Source organism: Parasteatoda tepidariorum, chromosome 3, assembly GCF_982258835.1.
Source record: "Parasteatoda tepidariorum strain Cologne lab strain chromosome 3, Ptep-v5.0, whole genome shotgun sequence".
Classification (NCBI taxonomy): Eukaryota; Metazoa; Arthropoda; class Arachnida; order Araneae; family Theridiidae; genus Parasteatoda; species Parasteatoda tepidariorum.
This window is the reverse complement of record NC_141757.1, coordinates 13,408,598-13,427,204: the sequence shown is the minus strand read 5'-3', so window position 1 is coordinate 13,427,204 and position 18,607 is coordinate 13,408,598. Positions and strand designations below refer to the sequence as shown.

The 18,607-nt window shown below is 25.7% G+C and overlaps 1 protein-coding gene across 1 annotated transcript in view; it reads right to left on the bottom strand.

Annotated features, from left to right (window-relative positions):
• Positions 1 to 13,249, bottom strand: part of LOC107440190 (uncharacterized) — a 59,238-nt gene extending 45,989 nt beyond the window's left edge. The window contains exon 1 of the mRNA XM_016053042.4: positions 13,097 to 13,249. Within this exon, the coding sequence (XP_015908528.2) occupies positions 13,097 to 13,163 (67 nt within the window). The 5' untranslated portion in view covers positions 13,164 to 13,249. The remainder of the gene's footprint in view (positions 1 to 13,096) is intronic.
• Between the last annotated feature and the right edge of the window lie 5,358 nt (positions 13,250 to 18,607).

The window sequence follows — 18,607 nt, the reverse complement described above, 5'->3', positions numbered from 1 at the left end:
AATCTAGCATCACTATTCAAAGGCATTACTAATTCAATAGTTCAATAAAAGCTTACTAAGAAATCTCTTATTTACTCTCAAACTAGCATCACTATTCAAAGGCATTACTAATTCAATAGTTCAATAAAAGCTTACTAAGAAATCTCTTATTTACTCTCAATCTAGCATCACTATTCAAAGGCATTACTAATTCAATAGTTCAATAAAAGCTTACTAAGAAATCTCTTATTTACTCTCAAACTAGCATCACTATTCAAAGGCATTACTAATTCAATAATTCAATAAAAGCTTACTAAGAAATCTCTTATTTACTCTCAATCTAGCATCGCTATTTAAAGACACTACTAATTCAATAAAAGCTTACTAAGAAATATCTTATTTACTCTCAAACTAGCATCACTATTCAAAGGCATTACTAATTCAATAGTTCAATAAAAGCTTACTAAGAAATCTCTTATTTACTCTCAATCTAGCATCACTATTCAAAGGCATTACTAATTCAATAGTTCAATAAAAGCTTACTAAGAAATCTCTTATTTACTCTCAAACTAGCATCACTATTCAAAGGCATTACTAATTCAATAATTCAATAAAAGCTTACTAAGAAATCTCTTATTTACTCTCAATCTAGCATCGCTATTTAAAGACACTACTAATTCAATAAAAGCTTACTAAGAAATATCTTATTTACTCTCAAACTAGCATCACTATTCAAAGGCATTACTAATTCAATAGTTCAATAAAAGCTTACTAAGAAATCTCTTATTTACTCTCAATCTAGCATCACTATTCAAAGGCATTACTAATTCAATAGTTCAATAAAAGCTTACTAAGAAATCTCTTATTTACTCTCAAACTAGCATCACTATTCAAAGGCATTACTAATTCAATAATTCAATAAAAGCTTACTAAGAAATCTCTTATTTACTCTCAATCTAGCATCGCTATTTAAAGACACTACTAATTCAATAAAAGCTTACTAAGAAATATCTTATTTACTCTCAAACTAGCATCACTATTCAAAGGCATTACTAATTCAATAGTTCAATAAAAGCTTACTAAGAAATCTCTTATTTACTCTCAATCTAGCATCACTATTTTAAGACACTACTAATCCAATAAAAACTTACTAAGAAATCTCTTATTTACTCTCAATCTAGCATCACTATTTAAAGACACTACTAATTCAATAAAAGCTTACTAAGAAATCTCTTATTTACTCTCAATCTAGCATCACTATTCAAAGACATTACTAATTCAATAATTCAATGAAAACTTACTAAACTTACTCTTACTTACTCTCAATCTAGCATCACTATTCAAAAACATTACTAATTCAATAATTCAATGAAAACTTACTAAACTTACTCTTATTTACTCTCAATCTAGCATCACTATTCAAAGACATTACTAATTCAATAGTTCAATGAAAACTTACTAAACTTACTCTTATTTACTTTCAATCTAGCCTCACTATTTAAAGACACTACTAATTCAATAAAAGCTTACTAAGAAATCTCTTATTCACTTTCAAGCTACCCTCACTATTTAAAGACACTACTAATTCAATAAAAGTGTACATTAAAAAGAAGATAAAAAATAATTTCATCAAAAATAGCAGGAGAGAAGATTAGATTTTCTAAATATTCAAATTATTTAAAGGGGAAAAAATAAGTTTGTCAGGATAAAGAGAAAGCACTTTCATTATCTTTTTTTTTCCTGTTTAAAGGATAAATAAGAAAGCACTCCACATTCAGCCTTAAAAGGTTTATCTTTGAAAGTGAAAAGACTCGAAGTATCTTGTAGGAAAGCATGACAAAATTCTTCTCCAAGAAAAGAAAGATTAAAAAAATATCAATGAAGAAGAATACTTTAGGAAATGATGTTACATTGTGAAACGTTTGGTAAATATTATCATAAGTTAACAAAGGAAATGTATCAAAAATAATAAATTCAGTATTTAGCTGCTTCTTTATGTACATTCCCTGACCAAATTATTAAACGCACTATAAGATTCTATGCAAAATCTTAATTATTAGGCGATACTATACAGCTTTATTGTTTTTACGGGACTGAAACCGGTTTGAGCTTGTTTATGTTCGTGTATCAATTGGTTAAATTAGACGATATTTAATATAAATTAGACGAATGAATAAATTGGACGATATATTATATAAACATAGAATAATTATTATATCAGGTATTGCATTGGTATATTATAATAATTAGACCAAATTATTAGACGCACTGTAGTTTTTAAATAATTACAAATTTTGCACGAGTTTATAGGCAATACTTTTATATTTAAACATACATGTAATGGGTTTTTATACAGGAGATTTTTTACATACATTCTATTTATATTTATTTTTAATGTATTGCATTAAAATGGTTAACTATTGATACACGAAAGTAAACAAGAGCAAACCGGTTTCAGCCACGTAAAAACTATAAAGCTGTGTAGTATCACCTGGTAATTAAGATTTTTCATAGAATCTAATAGTGCGTCTATTAATTTGGCCTGGGACTGTGCTTATGAACACAAAATACCAATGATTGAGAATAAATGAATTTAACTCAATCAAAAAGTAAATATATACTTTTGGAGAATTTGGATTTTCTGGTAAAATAAAAAAGAAAGCTTTAAAAACAATATAACATTAAAAAGAGATTTAAGAAAACATTAGATAAAAAAAATAGCTGGAATATTGAAAAAAAATAAAAGCCGTTTCATCGTTGATTTAAAAAAAATCTTAAAAACTTTGCAATGCTAAAAAAGAAAAACTTTCATAAAATTGTATCGGAATCACTTTTACATAAACATTAAATAAAGCGATTTGAGAGATTTTTTGAAAAATATTCAAGAATCTTTTCCTTGTTGAATTTTTAGAAAAGTCTTTAAACGCATGGAAATACTAAAAAACATTTAAATAAAACTTAAATAGCGATCCCATTCATGTAAACATTAGATAAAATATTTAGAGAGAGTTTAGGGGAAAAAATTCAAGTTTCCTCGTTAAACTAAAAAAAAAAAAAATTTAGCATTGCAATACTAAAATTTTTTTTAATTAAACCTAAATAGTTATCCTATTTATATAAACATTAAATAAAGCATTTAGAGAAACTTTTAGGAAAAAAAATTCGAGGAAGTTTTCTCATTAAACTAAAAAAAAAATTTCAAACATTTCAATGCTAAAAAAACATTTAAATAAAACCTAAATAACGATCCCGTTCACGAAAACATTAAATAAAACATTTTGAAAAAAAAATTCAAGAAAGTGTCCCCCTTAAACAAGAAGGAAATTAATATTGCAATACTAAAATAACAATTAAATAAAACCGAAATAACAATCATAAGATAAAAAAACATAAACATAAAAGAAAACATAAGATAAAGAAAAGGCGGGATATTAACTCAATTTAAAAATCGCTTCATCGTTGATTGTAAAAAAAATCTTGAAAACTTTGCAATTCTAAAAAAGAAAAACCAACATAAAATTGTGTAGGAATCACTTTTACATAAACGTTAAATAAAGTGATTTGAGAGATTTTCTGAAAAATATTGAAAAATCTTTTATTTGTTAAGTTTTAAAAAAAATCTTTAAGCGCATTGCAATACTAAAAATCATTTAAGTAAAACTTAAATAGTGATCCCATTCATGTAAACATTAGATAAAACATTAAGAAAGATTTTAGGGGGGGAAAATTCAAGAAAGTTTCCACGTTAAACTAAAAAAAAAATTTTAGAATTGCAATAACAAATTTTTTTAAAATAAAACCTAAATAGTGATCCTATTCATATAAACATTAAATAAAGCATTTAGAGAGACTTTTGGAGAGAAAAAATTAAAGAATGTTTCTCACTAAACTAAAAAAGAACTTTCAAACATTTCAATGCTAAAAAATACATTTAAATAAAACCTAAATAACGATCTCGTTCACAAAAACATTAGATAAAAAAATTTGAGAAACTTTTGGAAGAAAAATTCAAGAAAATCTCCCTGTTAAACAAAAAAAATAATAGTGCAATATTAAACTAACAATTAAATAAAATCTAAATAACCATCCCTTTCACGTAAGCATTAGAAAAAAAACATTTTGAGGGACTTTTGGAAAAAAATTCAAAAATTGGTTCCTTATTAATTTTTTTAAAAAAATCTTTAAGAACTTTATAATTCTAAAAAAAAATATTTAAATAAAAACTGAATAGCTATCTCATTCACATAAATATTGGATAAAACATTTAGAGATACCTTTGGAAAAACTTTCAAAACTCATTTCGTCTTTAAATTAATAAAAAAATAAATTTAAATTAATAGTTTAAAGTCTCTTCCCCTTTTTGTTAAACTGCATTATCATATTGATAGCATTAGAGATAAATTTTTTATGCAAATTACGCAGATATGAAAAAAGTTTAATGACACCAAACCAACCTAAGTTGTCATGATTAAAATATCATTAGCTATTAGTTAGGTGATATGATTATACAAAATTACATAACCAACGCCCAAGTTGGAACTTATTCAATGGCCATTGATTTTTTCGTCACTGCATAAAATTTTCATCAGAAAAAAAAAAGACTGGGAACATTTCGTTGAAATTTTTCTTGAATCATTATTTTAGATTACATTGGTTTATGCAGTCTGGTTTATACAGTATCACAACATCGCTATTTATAATCAGATGAAATCATCGACAAATTAACTTGTTAATTACGTGTCTATTTCTGTGATCAAATTATACAAATGATTCTTGGAGTGTCAATGTCAAAATGTTTTTTTTCTATCATAAAAATGTTTTTAATGAGTAAAATCCATTTTGGTTTCAATTCCATATCCTTCCTCCTGAGTCCCGACGACTAATACAGTCTCTAGCCAAATTATTAGACGAATTCTAAGATTCTATGTAAAATCTTAATTATCAGGTGATACTATACAGTTTTATTGTTTTTACCCGACTGAAACCGGTTTGCACTTGTTTACGTTCGTGTATCAATTGGTTAACATTGTAATGCAATACGTTAAAAATAAATACAAATAGAAAGTGTTTAAAAATCCTGAATTAAAACCCAATACATGTATGTTTAAACATAAAAGTATTGCATATAAACTCGTGCAAAACATGCAATAATTAAAACACTATCGTGGGTCTAATATAATTTGGTCTAATTATTATGATAATACCTGATATATTAAATATTCGATATTTATATACACCGAATAGCCATTGCATTATGACCACCCTGATAATAGCATGTAGAACCACCTTTAGCCATCAAAACTGCCGTCGTGGCATTGATTCCACAAGGTGCTGATAGGTAGTCTGAGGTATCTGGTACCAAGCGCTCACCAACTGGTCCAGCGATTCCCTCACATTGCGAGGGGGTAGCGTGGCAGCACAAATTTGGTTTTCCAAGTGGGACCACAAATGTTCTATTGGATTAAGGTCAGGTGAATTTGGGAGCCAAGACATGACTTGAAAGTCACTGGAATGTTCCTCGAAACAATCCATGACGATTCGACCCTTATGACATGGTGCATTATCCTGTTGGTAAACACGATCCCCCGCAGGAAAAACTGTTGCCATGAATGGGTAAACCTGGTCTGCAACTATGTTCAAGTAGCTTACAGACGTCAGGGATTGTTCTATGAGGATTATGGGTCCTAATGTGCCCCATGAAAACATTGTTCCTGGGCGAGATCCCATTGTTATAGATGGAGGGTGGTCATAATGTAATGGCTCTTCGGTGTAATATATTGCCCAATTTATCCAATCGGCGAATGTATATTATGTATCGTCTAATTTAACCAATTGATAAACAAGCGTAAACAAGTGCAAACCGGTTTCAGTCGCGTATAAACAATAAAGCTGTCTAATAAAACCTGATAATTAAGATTTTACATAGAATCTTATAACAATGCAAACAACGAAGATTATTTAAAATAATACAATTCCCAAAAAAAGGCACATAAAAGCAGATTGAAATTACTACGTTTTCAATTCATATCTTCATAAATTGAAAACAGAAATACCATTCTGGGAAACATTTTTTTTTCTTCTTAGAAGAGAGAATTTTATTCTTAATTTAAATATCTCTTCTCCTTGATAATGAGGCATGAACAACAGCAAAAAATAATTGTTTGTACGACAAATTTAACATTTTTACGCCATTAAATAGAACTGAATGTATCTTCATAAACTTAAGAAAAAATTTCATAAAAATTACTAGATTCTTAAAATTAAGTATTAGTAGGCATTTTTAAATTTTATGGAGAGAATATTATCTGAGATTTAAAAAAAAAGGAATTAAATTCAGATGCATCTCCAGACGGAGATATGTAAATTTGAAAGTGTAATTACACTGCAGAAAATCATTCTCTTAAGTACCTCTACAAAACAGAGTACTTTAGATAAATTATAAAAGCCTCCAGTGTAGCTTTCAACTCAATTTTATAGCAACGTTAGTAGCTATCTCTAAACCCAGGGTTGTAGTGGATATGTGAGTTAGACATTAGACAAATAGAACTCTTACTCATCCTGCAATAAAAAGGGATTTTTAGGATTAGATTTTCAGTTTATAATTCCTAATGTTATGCACCCCTTTCTCAGCCATTTATTTTTCGTGCTCCAGAATTTTAAAAAAGGTTTTTATGTTATGAGTTTGAAAAATGTGCGACTTTATTTTAAAAGAACATAAACTTAGTTGGGTATATATTTTAAAGTATATATTTTTTAATTAAAAAAGATCAAGTAATCATTCCTTAAACTAATAATGTCATTTAAAATTTATAGAAAAATCTAAGGATTTTTTTTGATAAATTTTAAATGAAAATTGATATTTTCGAGCTAAATTTTAAATGAAAATTGATATTTTCGAGCTCAAATTTTTTGTAATAAAAATCAAATTATTTTTTTGTAATCAAAGAGCTGAAATAAATCTAGAATTGCAAGAATTTTGAATAAATAACCAGAATTTTAAAAAAGGTTTTTATGTTATGAGTTTGGAAAATGTGCTACTCTATTTTAAAAGAACATAAATTTAGTTGGGTAAATATTTTAAATTATATATTTTTTAATAGAAAAAATTAAGTAATCATTTTTTAAACTAATAATGTCAGTTAAAATTTACAGAAAAATGTAAAGACTTTTTTTTATAAATATTAAACGAAAATAGAGTCTATTGAGCTCAAATTTTTTGTAAGTAAAATCAAATTACTTTTTGTAATCAAAGTGTTGAAATATATTTGGAATTGCTGTACCAATGTATTTTTATAAGGGCAAAAACTTAATGTGAAAAGTTACAAGGATTATGTAATAAGAAAATTAATTGATCGAAGAAAAAAAAAGGTTACTTTCTTGCATTTTAAAATAATATCACATCTTTTTGCTTCAATTTATAATATTTTTTGTAATCAAAATTTTGAAATTTTAAATGAATCAAAAACTACTGTTCTAATGCATTTAAGAAAGGATATAAACTTTGTGCGTAAAGTAACATGAATGATGTATATTTTAATTATAAAATAAATTAATCACAGGAAAAATGTTTTTACCTGCATTTTTTTTTAAAAAAAGATATCAAAACTGTCATCATCAATTTTATAATATTTTTTTGTAATCAAAATGTTGAAATTTTAAAAGAATCTAGAATTACTGTACAAATTTTAAAAAGAGCATAAACTTTACCTTAACAGTAACATGAATTTCTTAATAAGAAAATAAATTAATCGAAGCGTAAAAAGCATTACTTTTCTGTATTTTAAATGAATAGCAAATCTGATGCTATAAATTTCTTATATTTTTGTAAACAAATTGTTATAATCAAGAATTTAAGTACGAAAATGTTTTAAAAGAACACAAATTTAATTGAGTGAAAAATATTCTAATCTATGTATAATGTTTAAATAAAAGTTATTATTTTACAAAGAATATTTTTGCAACTAAAAAATATCTAAACATTTTTAGATTACAAGACTAGAAATCATAAATAACGCTAAAAATACAATCAAAACAAAATAAATTTTAAAAAAATTCCACATCCCAAAATTTATTTATGTGTCCAAATTTAAGTGTCCTATATTTCTAAAATTTTAAAACTTCTGACTACTTATTGCATGTTAAAAATTAAAATCTAAATGTATATTTTAGCGATGAGTTTCGAATATTTGCATAAACATCAGTTGAAATTCGCAATTTCAATGTATTTAAAGATTATATTAGGAGATTTTTAAAATATATAAATGGTTAGATGATAAATTGAATTAACTCAAATATTATCTATAAAACTTAGCAAGCTATAAAAAAAAAAATTTTATATCTTAACACTAAAAATGGTGGCAACTAATTTGCACCAAATGTGCTGTTCTCAAATACGAGAAATGTTCCTTACATTAATTGGTGTAAAATAGCTGCCACTATATTTTGGTGCTCAATAACACTAATAGTTATAATTACAGTAAAATAAGATACACGTAACATACAGTAATGTTTTTTCCACTAGAAATTATAAAGTAAGGTTGTATTTATACAGTTTAGTATGCATGTATACACTAATTCCAAAAATAAAATTAGTTTGTATATCAAACGAGTATCACAGAAAAAATATAAAGGCAACTTCGAACTAAGCTTAAAATAGCAGAAGAGTACAGAAATTATGTATTATAAAATTATTTAACAGAGACTAAATAATAAAAATATAAATATACGTATTTGACAACTAAAAACAGTTATTTGCGAATTTTTGTTTCAGATAGTTGAATAGCAGCTTGAAAAACCTACGTTTCTTTCTAAGTCGTGATAGATTCTTAACATTTTACAGACTGTAGGAAAAGTGCACCAACAATAGTGTTTTCAGAAGTGAAACTATTTTTACGTAATGGTGTGAATGAGCTTGTCTTGGTGTAAATGATTTCCATTATAAGAGTTTTAGATTCAACTACAACCTTTAAGTTGTATATGAAAGCTTGATCTGGTGTTAACTGATTCCTTCACGAAATTTTGTGGGTTGCTCAACACCAAACTCAGAGAAATATTTCACCTCAGTTCTTGCAGTGCAGTTTAAGTCTATGATGGATTTGAAACATAATAAATCAAAACTACATATTGAGTTTTCACAAATATAATATCACTATATAATATATTTCATCCCCAATTACATTATTATAGTTTCGTTACCTTTTGAGATTTTGACCATTTTCTTAACTGTTCATCATTGATCACATGAGACTGTACTGTTAAAACACGAACTAGAACTGATTAAAACACAACTCTACTTTTTAAAAAAACTGCCGATACAAACGTTAAAAAACTTAACAAATTTTAATCATTTTAAACATAACAGTAACAAAAAGAGAACATCATACCAAAGAACGAAACAGAAAAAGCATCAGTGGCGTAACTAGATCAGTGGTTATCTCTTTTAAATTTATTGTCGTTTTCAAATAAATGATCTAGTTCATCGCTTTTAATTTATTGTCGTTTTCAAATAAGGGATCTAGTTCAGCACTTTTAACGTGCACTGCTTAGCTATGGGCTGTTTAAGTTAACAGAAAGAATTAAACGAAAGATTTTAAATTAAAAATATCATTAGGATATTTCAAAAATATATGTATAATGAATACTTTTTACAGTTAAATAGTATTTCAGTTACTTATTTTCTAGACTCTCCTCAAATATTCTGGTTGTTAAAAATTATTACTAATCGGTATTATTTTTTAATTTTGCTTTATTTTAATTACACTTAAATGTTTTGCTGACTATAATCTTCTTAACAATTTTTAAGCGCTTAAAATATTTTTTTCATTATTTTATGTATAAGTTAACAGTCAATGAATGAAATGCCCAATTATTCTATAGAATGTTAGGCATTTTTAGAGAAGGTATGCATGGGAATTATTATGCATTTTTCTCTGTCAATGCATGGAATGACTAGAAATTTTTAATTAATTATTCTATAGAATACCAAAGCAATGCGTGAAATTTTGATTCATTCTTTTAAAGTTTGACGTAAGTCATTCTAAAAAATACTTATGCAATGTATAAAAATATACTTCGCCAGAAAATTTTAGGCAATCTATTCAATGATTAGTCTTTCTATAGAATGCCGGATTTCATACGTTGATGGGAACATACATTAGAAGATAAGTGAATCTTTAAACTCCTATAAAATTGATATAAAAATGCAGTAAAAAAATACAACATGAACCATAAGCCACGTTTTAATTGTTAATGCCTCTTTAAAAGAGGGATTAAGGGAATACATGAGAACTACAAATGTCACCTTAATCAAGATAAATGAGAATTTCTCCAATTCACAAGAGGAGAATTTTCTTTTATACTTAACACGGTTTTCGCTGACTGAGCCTGACATATTTATAAGCAGATTTCATTATAAAGATTCATTTATTTATTTTCTTTAGTTCATTTATATTATTAAATCCTTAATAATTTAATAGTTCCATTCAATTATATATAAGTTTATATATATATATATATATATATATATATATATATATATATATATATATATATATATATATATATATATATATATATATATATATATATATATATATATATATATATATATATATATATATATAAAATTTATTTACTTATTTGCTTGATAATTATTAACTTAATATTTAAGTTTTCTGGCCACTTAATTATTCAAATATCCATTTTATATAAGAGTAAAATTGAAAAATTTGAGAACAATGCTTACGAATATTTCTTCAAAACATTCAATTATTGCCATTAGCATTTCATTAAGTAATTAAAAATAAATCAAAAACATTCCTGAAAGAAATGAGCAATTAGAAAAGTTACAGAAGCAACAATAAAATATGATTTACTTTCTTCTGTTTTCAAATAAATAACAATAAATCCTTAAAAATATTTAAATAATTATCTATCATTTTGATAACTTTAAACCTACATTTGAACTGCCATATTAATTTTTTTTTACTAATTGTTGCGCAAATTTACATAATAGTTCAATCGTAAATAAGTTATCATAATATTAAGGTCATTATACTTAAATTTGTTTAATATTTAAATGATTTTAATTACTTTTATGATAATTAAAATTATTAAAGTATTTTATATTCAATGTTTATAATATTAATAAAAATAATAATATTTTTATTGATATTATAAGTTATTTTTACAAATATTATCAATATTTCTAATAACGATATGTATGAAATTATTAAAAAGTCAATGCAACTAAAATTTAATCAAAATGACCTTGTAAATGAAAATGCATTAGAATAAGTGAATCGAAGCATAAAATCAATATTACTGAACACATTAATCCGTATTTGTCTCAGTTTTATTTTTAAATCATTCTGAAAGTAAGTGATTTTCGGAAATATAATTTACTAAATTACATTATCTTAAAAATCGCTATTAATTTAAATAAAATTTATTTAAAATACTGACAATCGCATACTGTATATTAATAAAATAAGTTTGTACTTTTATTTACACAAAAGGAAATTTTTTAAAAATCAAGAATTGTATTGAATGAAAATATTTTAAATAAATTTCAAACCTACATTACTTACTATACCTACAATAATGTCAACATAATGTTGTGTATTAATAAAGGAGCTATGTAGTTTTATTTACACAGTAAAGAAATTTTTGAAAAATATAGAGTTGTATTGAATGAAATATTTAAAATAGTTTTTAAACCTTAAGTGATCATTTTACCTACAATAATGGTATAATATAGTAATAACATTACTGCAATAAGCAATGTTATTAAGCATTGCTATTATTACATAAGTAGTTTACTATGTAATTGTATATACACAATGCAGAATTGTTTAATATTCATTAATTAAAAAAAACATTTATTTATTAAAAGATTTATTTATTTACTTATTAAAAAATTAAGTATTGATTTGAAGTAAAACATTTTAAATATTTTTTACCTATTATACCTATAACAGTGACAGTCACAATGAGGTAATATAAAGAATCTGTTTAGTTTTATTTATACAGTAAGGGAGATTTTTTTTAAAAAATAATAATAATATTGAAAAAAATATTTTTAATATTTTTTAAACTTTAAATTATCCTTATACCTATAATAATGGTATAACATAGTAATAACATTTCTGCACTAAGCAGTGTTAAAATAAAAAGCATTGCTACAATTGTTTAAAATTATTGCATGATAATAAAGGATAGATGTAATTTTATGTACACAATGCAGAATTTTTTACTATTTTTTTATTAAAAAATTTATTTATTTATTAAAAAATTTACTTATTTATTAAAAAATTTATTTATTTATTAAACATTTATTTATTAAAAAATTTATTTATTTATTTATTAAAAAATCAAGTATTGTTTTGAAATAAAATATATTATATACTTTTTAACCTATACTACCTATTACACCACCTATTATATATACTATAGGAACAGCCACAATGATGTAATGTTAATAGAGAATCTATTTCATTTTATTTACACAATAGGGAAGATTTTTAAAAATTCAATAATTTTATTGAATTGATATATTTTAAATATTTTTTTTAATTTACAATAGATGTTGTATTTAAAAATATTGATAAACAAAATGTTGAATATTATTAAATAATCAATGAAGTTTTATTTACATACCAGAGAAATTTTTAAATAAATGAAGGATTATATTTTTAAAAAAATATTTTAAATATTTTCTAAACCTAGAATACCTACATTAATATTTTTTATTCATTCACAAACAAAAATAAATAAACATTTGAAATGTTCACTTATTGTAAACTTTGACCTTAAATTCAAAATGTATCTGAAATTATGATTTTCAGTTGTAATATTCGAGCTTAGAAAATCTTATTATCTCGAATTCCGATTTGAAGATTACTGGATAACAGTTACAGAGTCATTTTTTATGCAAACGAATGATGTTCTGGTACAGATGAAAGCCCTGGAAAATCCGGGCCGACAACGAGGAAAACGAACCCTTATCGGACTACGATCAACATTTTATACCTTGCCACTGCCCAATTCTGATTCGCTGATGCGAAATTCTTGGGAATCGGACACCCAAATGAAAGCGAAAATGACACAAATCTCTTACCTCTAATCAGGATTAGGAGAACAGGAAGAAATGATACCCAAGAGCAAGAAAATATCCAGCTTTCCATCTCCTTTGATCTACTGTTTCTCTGTTTCCCCCCAATGTTACAAGCTCGCGTGGGTTGGGGAGAAAAAAAACAAAATGCCCATTTGGCGCCGTAGTGATGGTTTCCCCGCCAAGCGTGAATGCCAAACTCTATTGGTTTGGCTATTTTTGAGATTAATGAGAGAATCGATTTGAAGTACCGGAAAAACACGGAAGCATAAAAATAGCATAATGGTATTGTAACTGTTTTATTTAACTTTTTGTGTTCCAAGATTTTCTTTAATTAACATTGTGAATAGTATTTTTCAGACAAATGTACGGCGATAAACGTAATTGTTGTCAGAAGGCGAGGATTTGGAAAATTAAAATATCGATTTTAGATTATTTTGTTTCTATATAAGGGACAGGGGCTCTATATTATGTTCTAGATTAGTGGTTTCCAACTGGCGGCCCGGGGAGCCTTTTTTTGTGGCCCGCGAACTAAAAAATATTAGTTGTCATTTTTTTGTGGAAAATTTTCGTGAAAAATTTATATGGGTTTAAAATACTTTTCTTGTTAATAAAAACCTAATTACTTCGTTTCTGTGAAGTTTAACATACCAACTGCGCAAAAAAAAATATTTCTCAGGTTTTGCATTCAAGAAAATATTTATTCAAATACAGAAATAATCGTGTAAGTTGCTCTTATTTATTTCTTTTTTTTTTTCCTTTTCTTTTTTTTTGCATTTTGTGAATATAATTTAGCATGTGCGTATCAGAAATTCTCTCGAAGAAATTTGACGATTTAACTTTTTGAAACAACTATTTTAAACGAAAATATTTACACACATTTGTAAATTTTAAATTTAAAATGTAAACATCTATTCCCTGGTGGTTGCAGCAGACAAACCTCAATTTTGTCACTTAACATTTTGTGTGCTACTATGTAAGCTTTTATACCAACCTTTTAAAAGTTTTATATCTTAATAATTAGATAGCTGTTGCACATTAATTGTTTAATACATGGGTGCACATTAAAGTTATAGTAGCCCGAATTTTTTAATATGTAATTAAATATTTTTTTAAAATCTACTTCTTATTTTAATTTGGAATTCAATACTTTTATTTTGTACAACTTAGTAAAATTCTGACAGTAATATTTAATTTTCCTTCAAACATAAAAGAGTCCTACTTAAAATTTTGATAAAGTTGCGGACCGCCATTTGATTTGTGTTTTTAACTGTGGCCCCCGGCCACATGTAAGTTGGAAACCCCTGTTCTAGATTATAGAAATCAACAGGGGAAAAAATTAAGCTTTAAATTAAATTAGAATGTACCAATTAACTTATTTTTTACTAATTGTTCTGACAATATTCAAGTTGGATTTTTTCATAAGTTGTCTGATACAAATGACATAAGAACTTAATTTTACACCTTACAAACTATTTGCTTTGTTAAATCATAACCTGCTAAATTTTCAAACAATTTCGCTCAATTTAAACTCTATTTTTTTTTAATTCAAATTATCTGTAGAATTTTCTAATTAGTTTATTTTTACTCAATGTTTTAACAATATCCAACTTAAATATTTTTCATGGGTTGTCTAATACAAATGACTAATGAATTATATAAGAAATTATTTTTTCGCTTAGTACAAACTAATTATTTCACACGAATAATACAAAAAATCGAATTTGAAAAAATAACCATCTGAACTTGCAAAAAAAGTAAAAAGTTTATTTGTTTATAGTTTAATTAACGTGTGTAACTAAATCATAAGAAAAAATTTTGAAAACTCTCTCTCTCACACTCTTTTCCTTTTGCTACTTTTGATTGACATATCTACTCGAGCGCGAGCTTATAAAATAAAGAAATAAACATCTCGTGAGGGAATAATAAATTTTTAACAACAATGGGTAAACAATCAAGATTTAAGACAAAAGAGCTGAAAAAATCACGAAAAAGTACTTAAATTTGAAATAACTTTCAAACAAATTGGAATTTCGAAGCAAATTTTGCGTTAAGTTTGTAAATAAAAATGACTCTTTCAGCAGGGCAATGTTTGAACTCAGTAGTTGAACGAACTACAGATCGAACTAACATGGTATTTATTATCGATCTATTCCATATACTTTTCGCTTCACTTAGTACTTATTAGCGAAATTAATTAAGCATCATTGACGTCACTAATAGTTTGATGTTTCTCTTACACGAATTAGTACCATTTCTCCATTACTTTATTTTATTACTTATTAGCGAAATTAATTAAGCATCATTGACGTCACTAATAGTTTGATGTTTCTCTTACACGAATTAGTACCATTTCTCCATTACTTTATTTTTATTTTTTAGTCACGGCTTATTTTTTAGTTCAAATTGTACACATGACCAAAATTAATTTCGCTGCATAGAAGTCAATAATATGGTGATTTTTTACGGTTCCCCTAAAAGAATAAGCATCTTTTCTCCAATAAGCATCGGTTCCCGAAAAGAATAAGCATCTTTTCTCCAAGAATAAGCCATTTTTCTCTCTAGAGCATAGCTATTTTTTTTTAGTGAAAATTTTATCTGAAAACAAATTTAAACAATCATTGGCGCCAATAAGAGTATGGCGATTTCTTACGTTTCTCTTACACGAATTAGTACTATTTCTCCATTACTTTATTTTTATTTTTTAGTCACGGCTTATTTTTTAGTTCAAATTGTACACATGACCAAAATTAATTTCGCTGCATAGAAGTCAATAATATGGTGATTTTTTACGGTTCCCCTAAAAGAATAAGCATCTTTTCTCCAATAAGCATCGGTTCCCGAAAAGAATAAGCATCTTTTCTCCAAGAATAAGCCATTTTTCTCTCTAGAGCATAGCTATTTTTTTTTAGTGAAAATTTTATCTGAAAACAAATTTAAACAATCATTGGCGCCAATAAGAGTATGGCGATTTCTTACGTTTCTCTTACACGAATTAGTACTATTTCTCCATTACTTTATTTTTATTTTTTAGTCACGGCTTATTTTTTAGTTCAAATTGTACACATGACCAAAATTAATTTCGCTGCATAGAAGTCAATAATATGGTGATTTTTTACGGTTCCCCTAAAAGAATAAGCATCTTTTCTCCAATAAGCATCGGTTCCCGAAAAGAATAAGCATCTTTTCTCCAAGAATAAGCCATTTTTCTCTCTAGAGCATAGCTATTTTTTTTTAGTGAAAATTTTATCTGAAAACAAATTTAAACAATCATTGGCGCCAATAAGAGTATGGCGATTTCTTACGTTTCTCTTACACGAATTAGTACTATTTCTCCATTACTTTATTTTTATTTTTTAGTCACGGCTTATTTTTTAGTTCAAATTGTACACATGACCAAAATTAATTTCGCTGCATAGAAGTCAATAATATGGTGATTTTTTACGGTTCCCCTAAAAGAATAAGCATCTTTTCTCCAATAAGCATCGGTTCCCGAAAAGAATAAGCATCTTTTCTCCAAGAATAAGCCATTTTTCTCTCTAGAGCATAGCTATTTTTTTTAGTGAAAATTTTATCTGAAAACAAATTTAAACAATCATTGGCGCCAATAAGAGTATGGCGATTTCTTACGTTTCTCTTATACGAATTAGTACCATTTCTCCATTAATTTCATTCTTTATTTCAATTACTGTTGATACTTGGATCTTATAATTTATGAATTACAGATTTATTATTCTCCCTTTTAATCACATTGAACACACATATTTATTTTTATACACATCCCTATATATAATAAATATAAAGTTGTCTCATATGATAGACAGGTCGTTTTATAGATAATTTTATTTGTTAGAAAAATCACAAGGTAAGATTTAGTTTGTTTTTTTTATCGTTAAATCTAATAGAATAGGGTGGAAAAAGAATTAAAAAACAGAAAAGAGCGAAAGAAACACGATGTTATAGATTATGAGCTATGCAAATAAGTTTGTTATTAATATAAGTAAAAGTCAGTACCCTTTTTTAACCTTTGAAGTATAGTGATTTTTCTTTTTAAATTGTTCTTTAAAAAATTGAAAATCCTTCCAATTGTAATAAAATTCTTTTATTTTTAATAAGGACAATGGAATGAGAAATTAAAGTATACAAAAGAACAGAAGAACAATAACATTATATGTTATATGATATATAGTATAAGCAAATTGGTTCGTTATCGATATGAATTAAAGTCAATAATTTATTTTTTATCTTTGAAGTTTAGCGATTTTTTAAAAATTATTTTATTAAAAAAATAGAACATTTCTTTTAATTGTGATAGAATTCTTTTATTTCCAACAAGGGCAATAGAAAGGGGAGAAAAAAATTAAAGTATGCAGAAAGAACAAAGAAAACTTAATATTTTAGGTTATGGATGTAAAGTATATGTAAATAGGTTTGTAATTGATATTAGTAAAAGTCAATATCTTATTTTACCTTAGAAATGTAGCTTTTTTTTTTAATTATTCTTTGAAAGATTAAAAAAAATCCTCCCAATTCTAAAAGAATTATTTTTTTCCCGATAAATGGAATAGAATAGCAAAAATGGGAAAAGAAATATACAAATGAAAAAAGGAAACATGATGTTATAGTTTATATTTTATACGACATATACTGTATGTAAATAGATTCCTTATTGATACAAGTAAAAGTTTTTGTACTTTTGAGAGTAGTGATTTCTTCAAAATTATTTTTCCAAAAAATTCATTCCATTGTATAGAATTCTGTAATTTACGATAAATAAAATAGAAGGAAATAAATGAAGTTAGAATGTAAGCAGTCACAAAGGAATTTTTTATAAACGAAATAGAATTAGTAAAAAAAAGTATAATGAATAGTATAATAAGAAACAAAAAATATGAATTCAAAATTTGAAATAAAGATCTTTTCAATTTTGATTCAAGCTAAACATCAAAAATTTTTTTCGTACCAAAATACTTCCAATCAAATAAACACCCTCAGAACCATTTACCGTTGTATCCGATACGAAAACAAATTTTCAGAAAACAAAATTAATAGTGCTGACAATTTACAATGGTTTTTCATTAATTAAATTATCCGTTCACTTCGGCGCATAAAAACCAATTAAACTTTTTTAGTGAAACCAGTTACGAACTTAAATTTAAACAAATGGGAAAATATTACAATACTTTTTTTACTAACCATTTCTTACGAATCATTAATATTCAAATCAATAATGATGCGTATCGATTTTCGGTTAAAGAATTTAATTACATTTACGGTCGTCTCCTTGTATTAAAGTGTGCCTGATTGGCTTACGATTATTCGTGAGGATGTTTTTATTGTTTTTTAACTACGAAAACATTCTTACGATAATCTCAGGAGAAACGCTACTAAAATCAAATTAAAAACGTATTTTCTACAAAAGTTTTTAGAAGATTTATTATATTGACAAGAAAATCAATGAGCATGCAGACAAGACATACTAAATTTTATTTCTCTTTAAGACATCTTAGATAATAT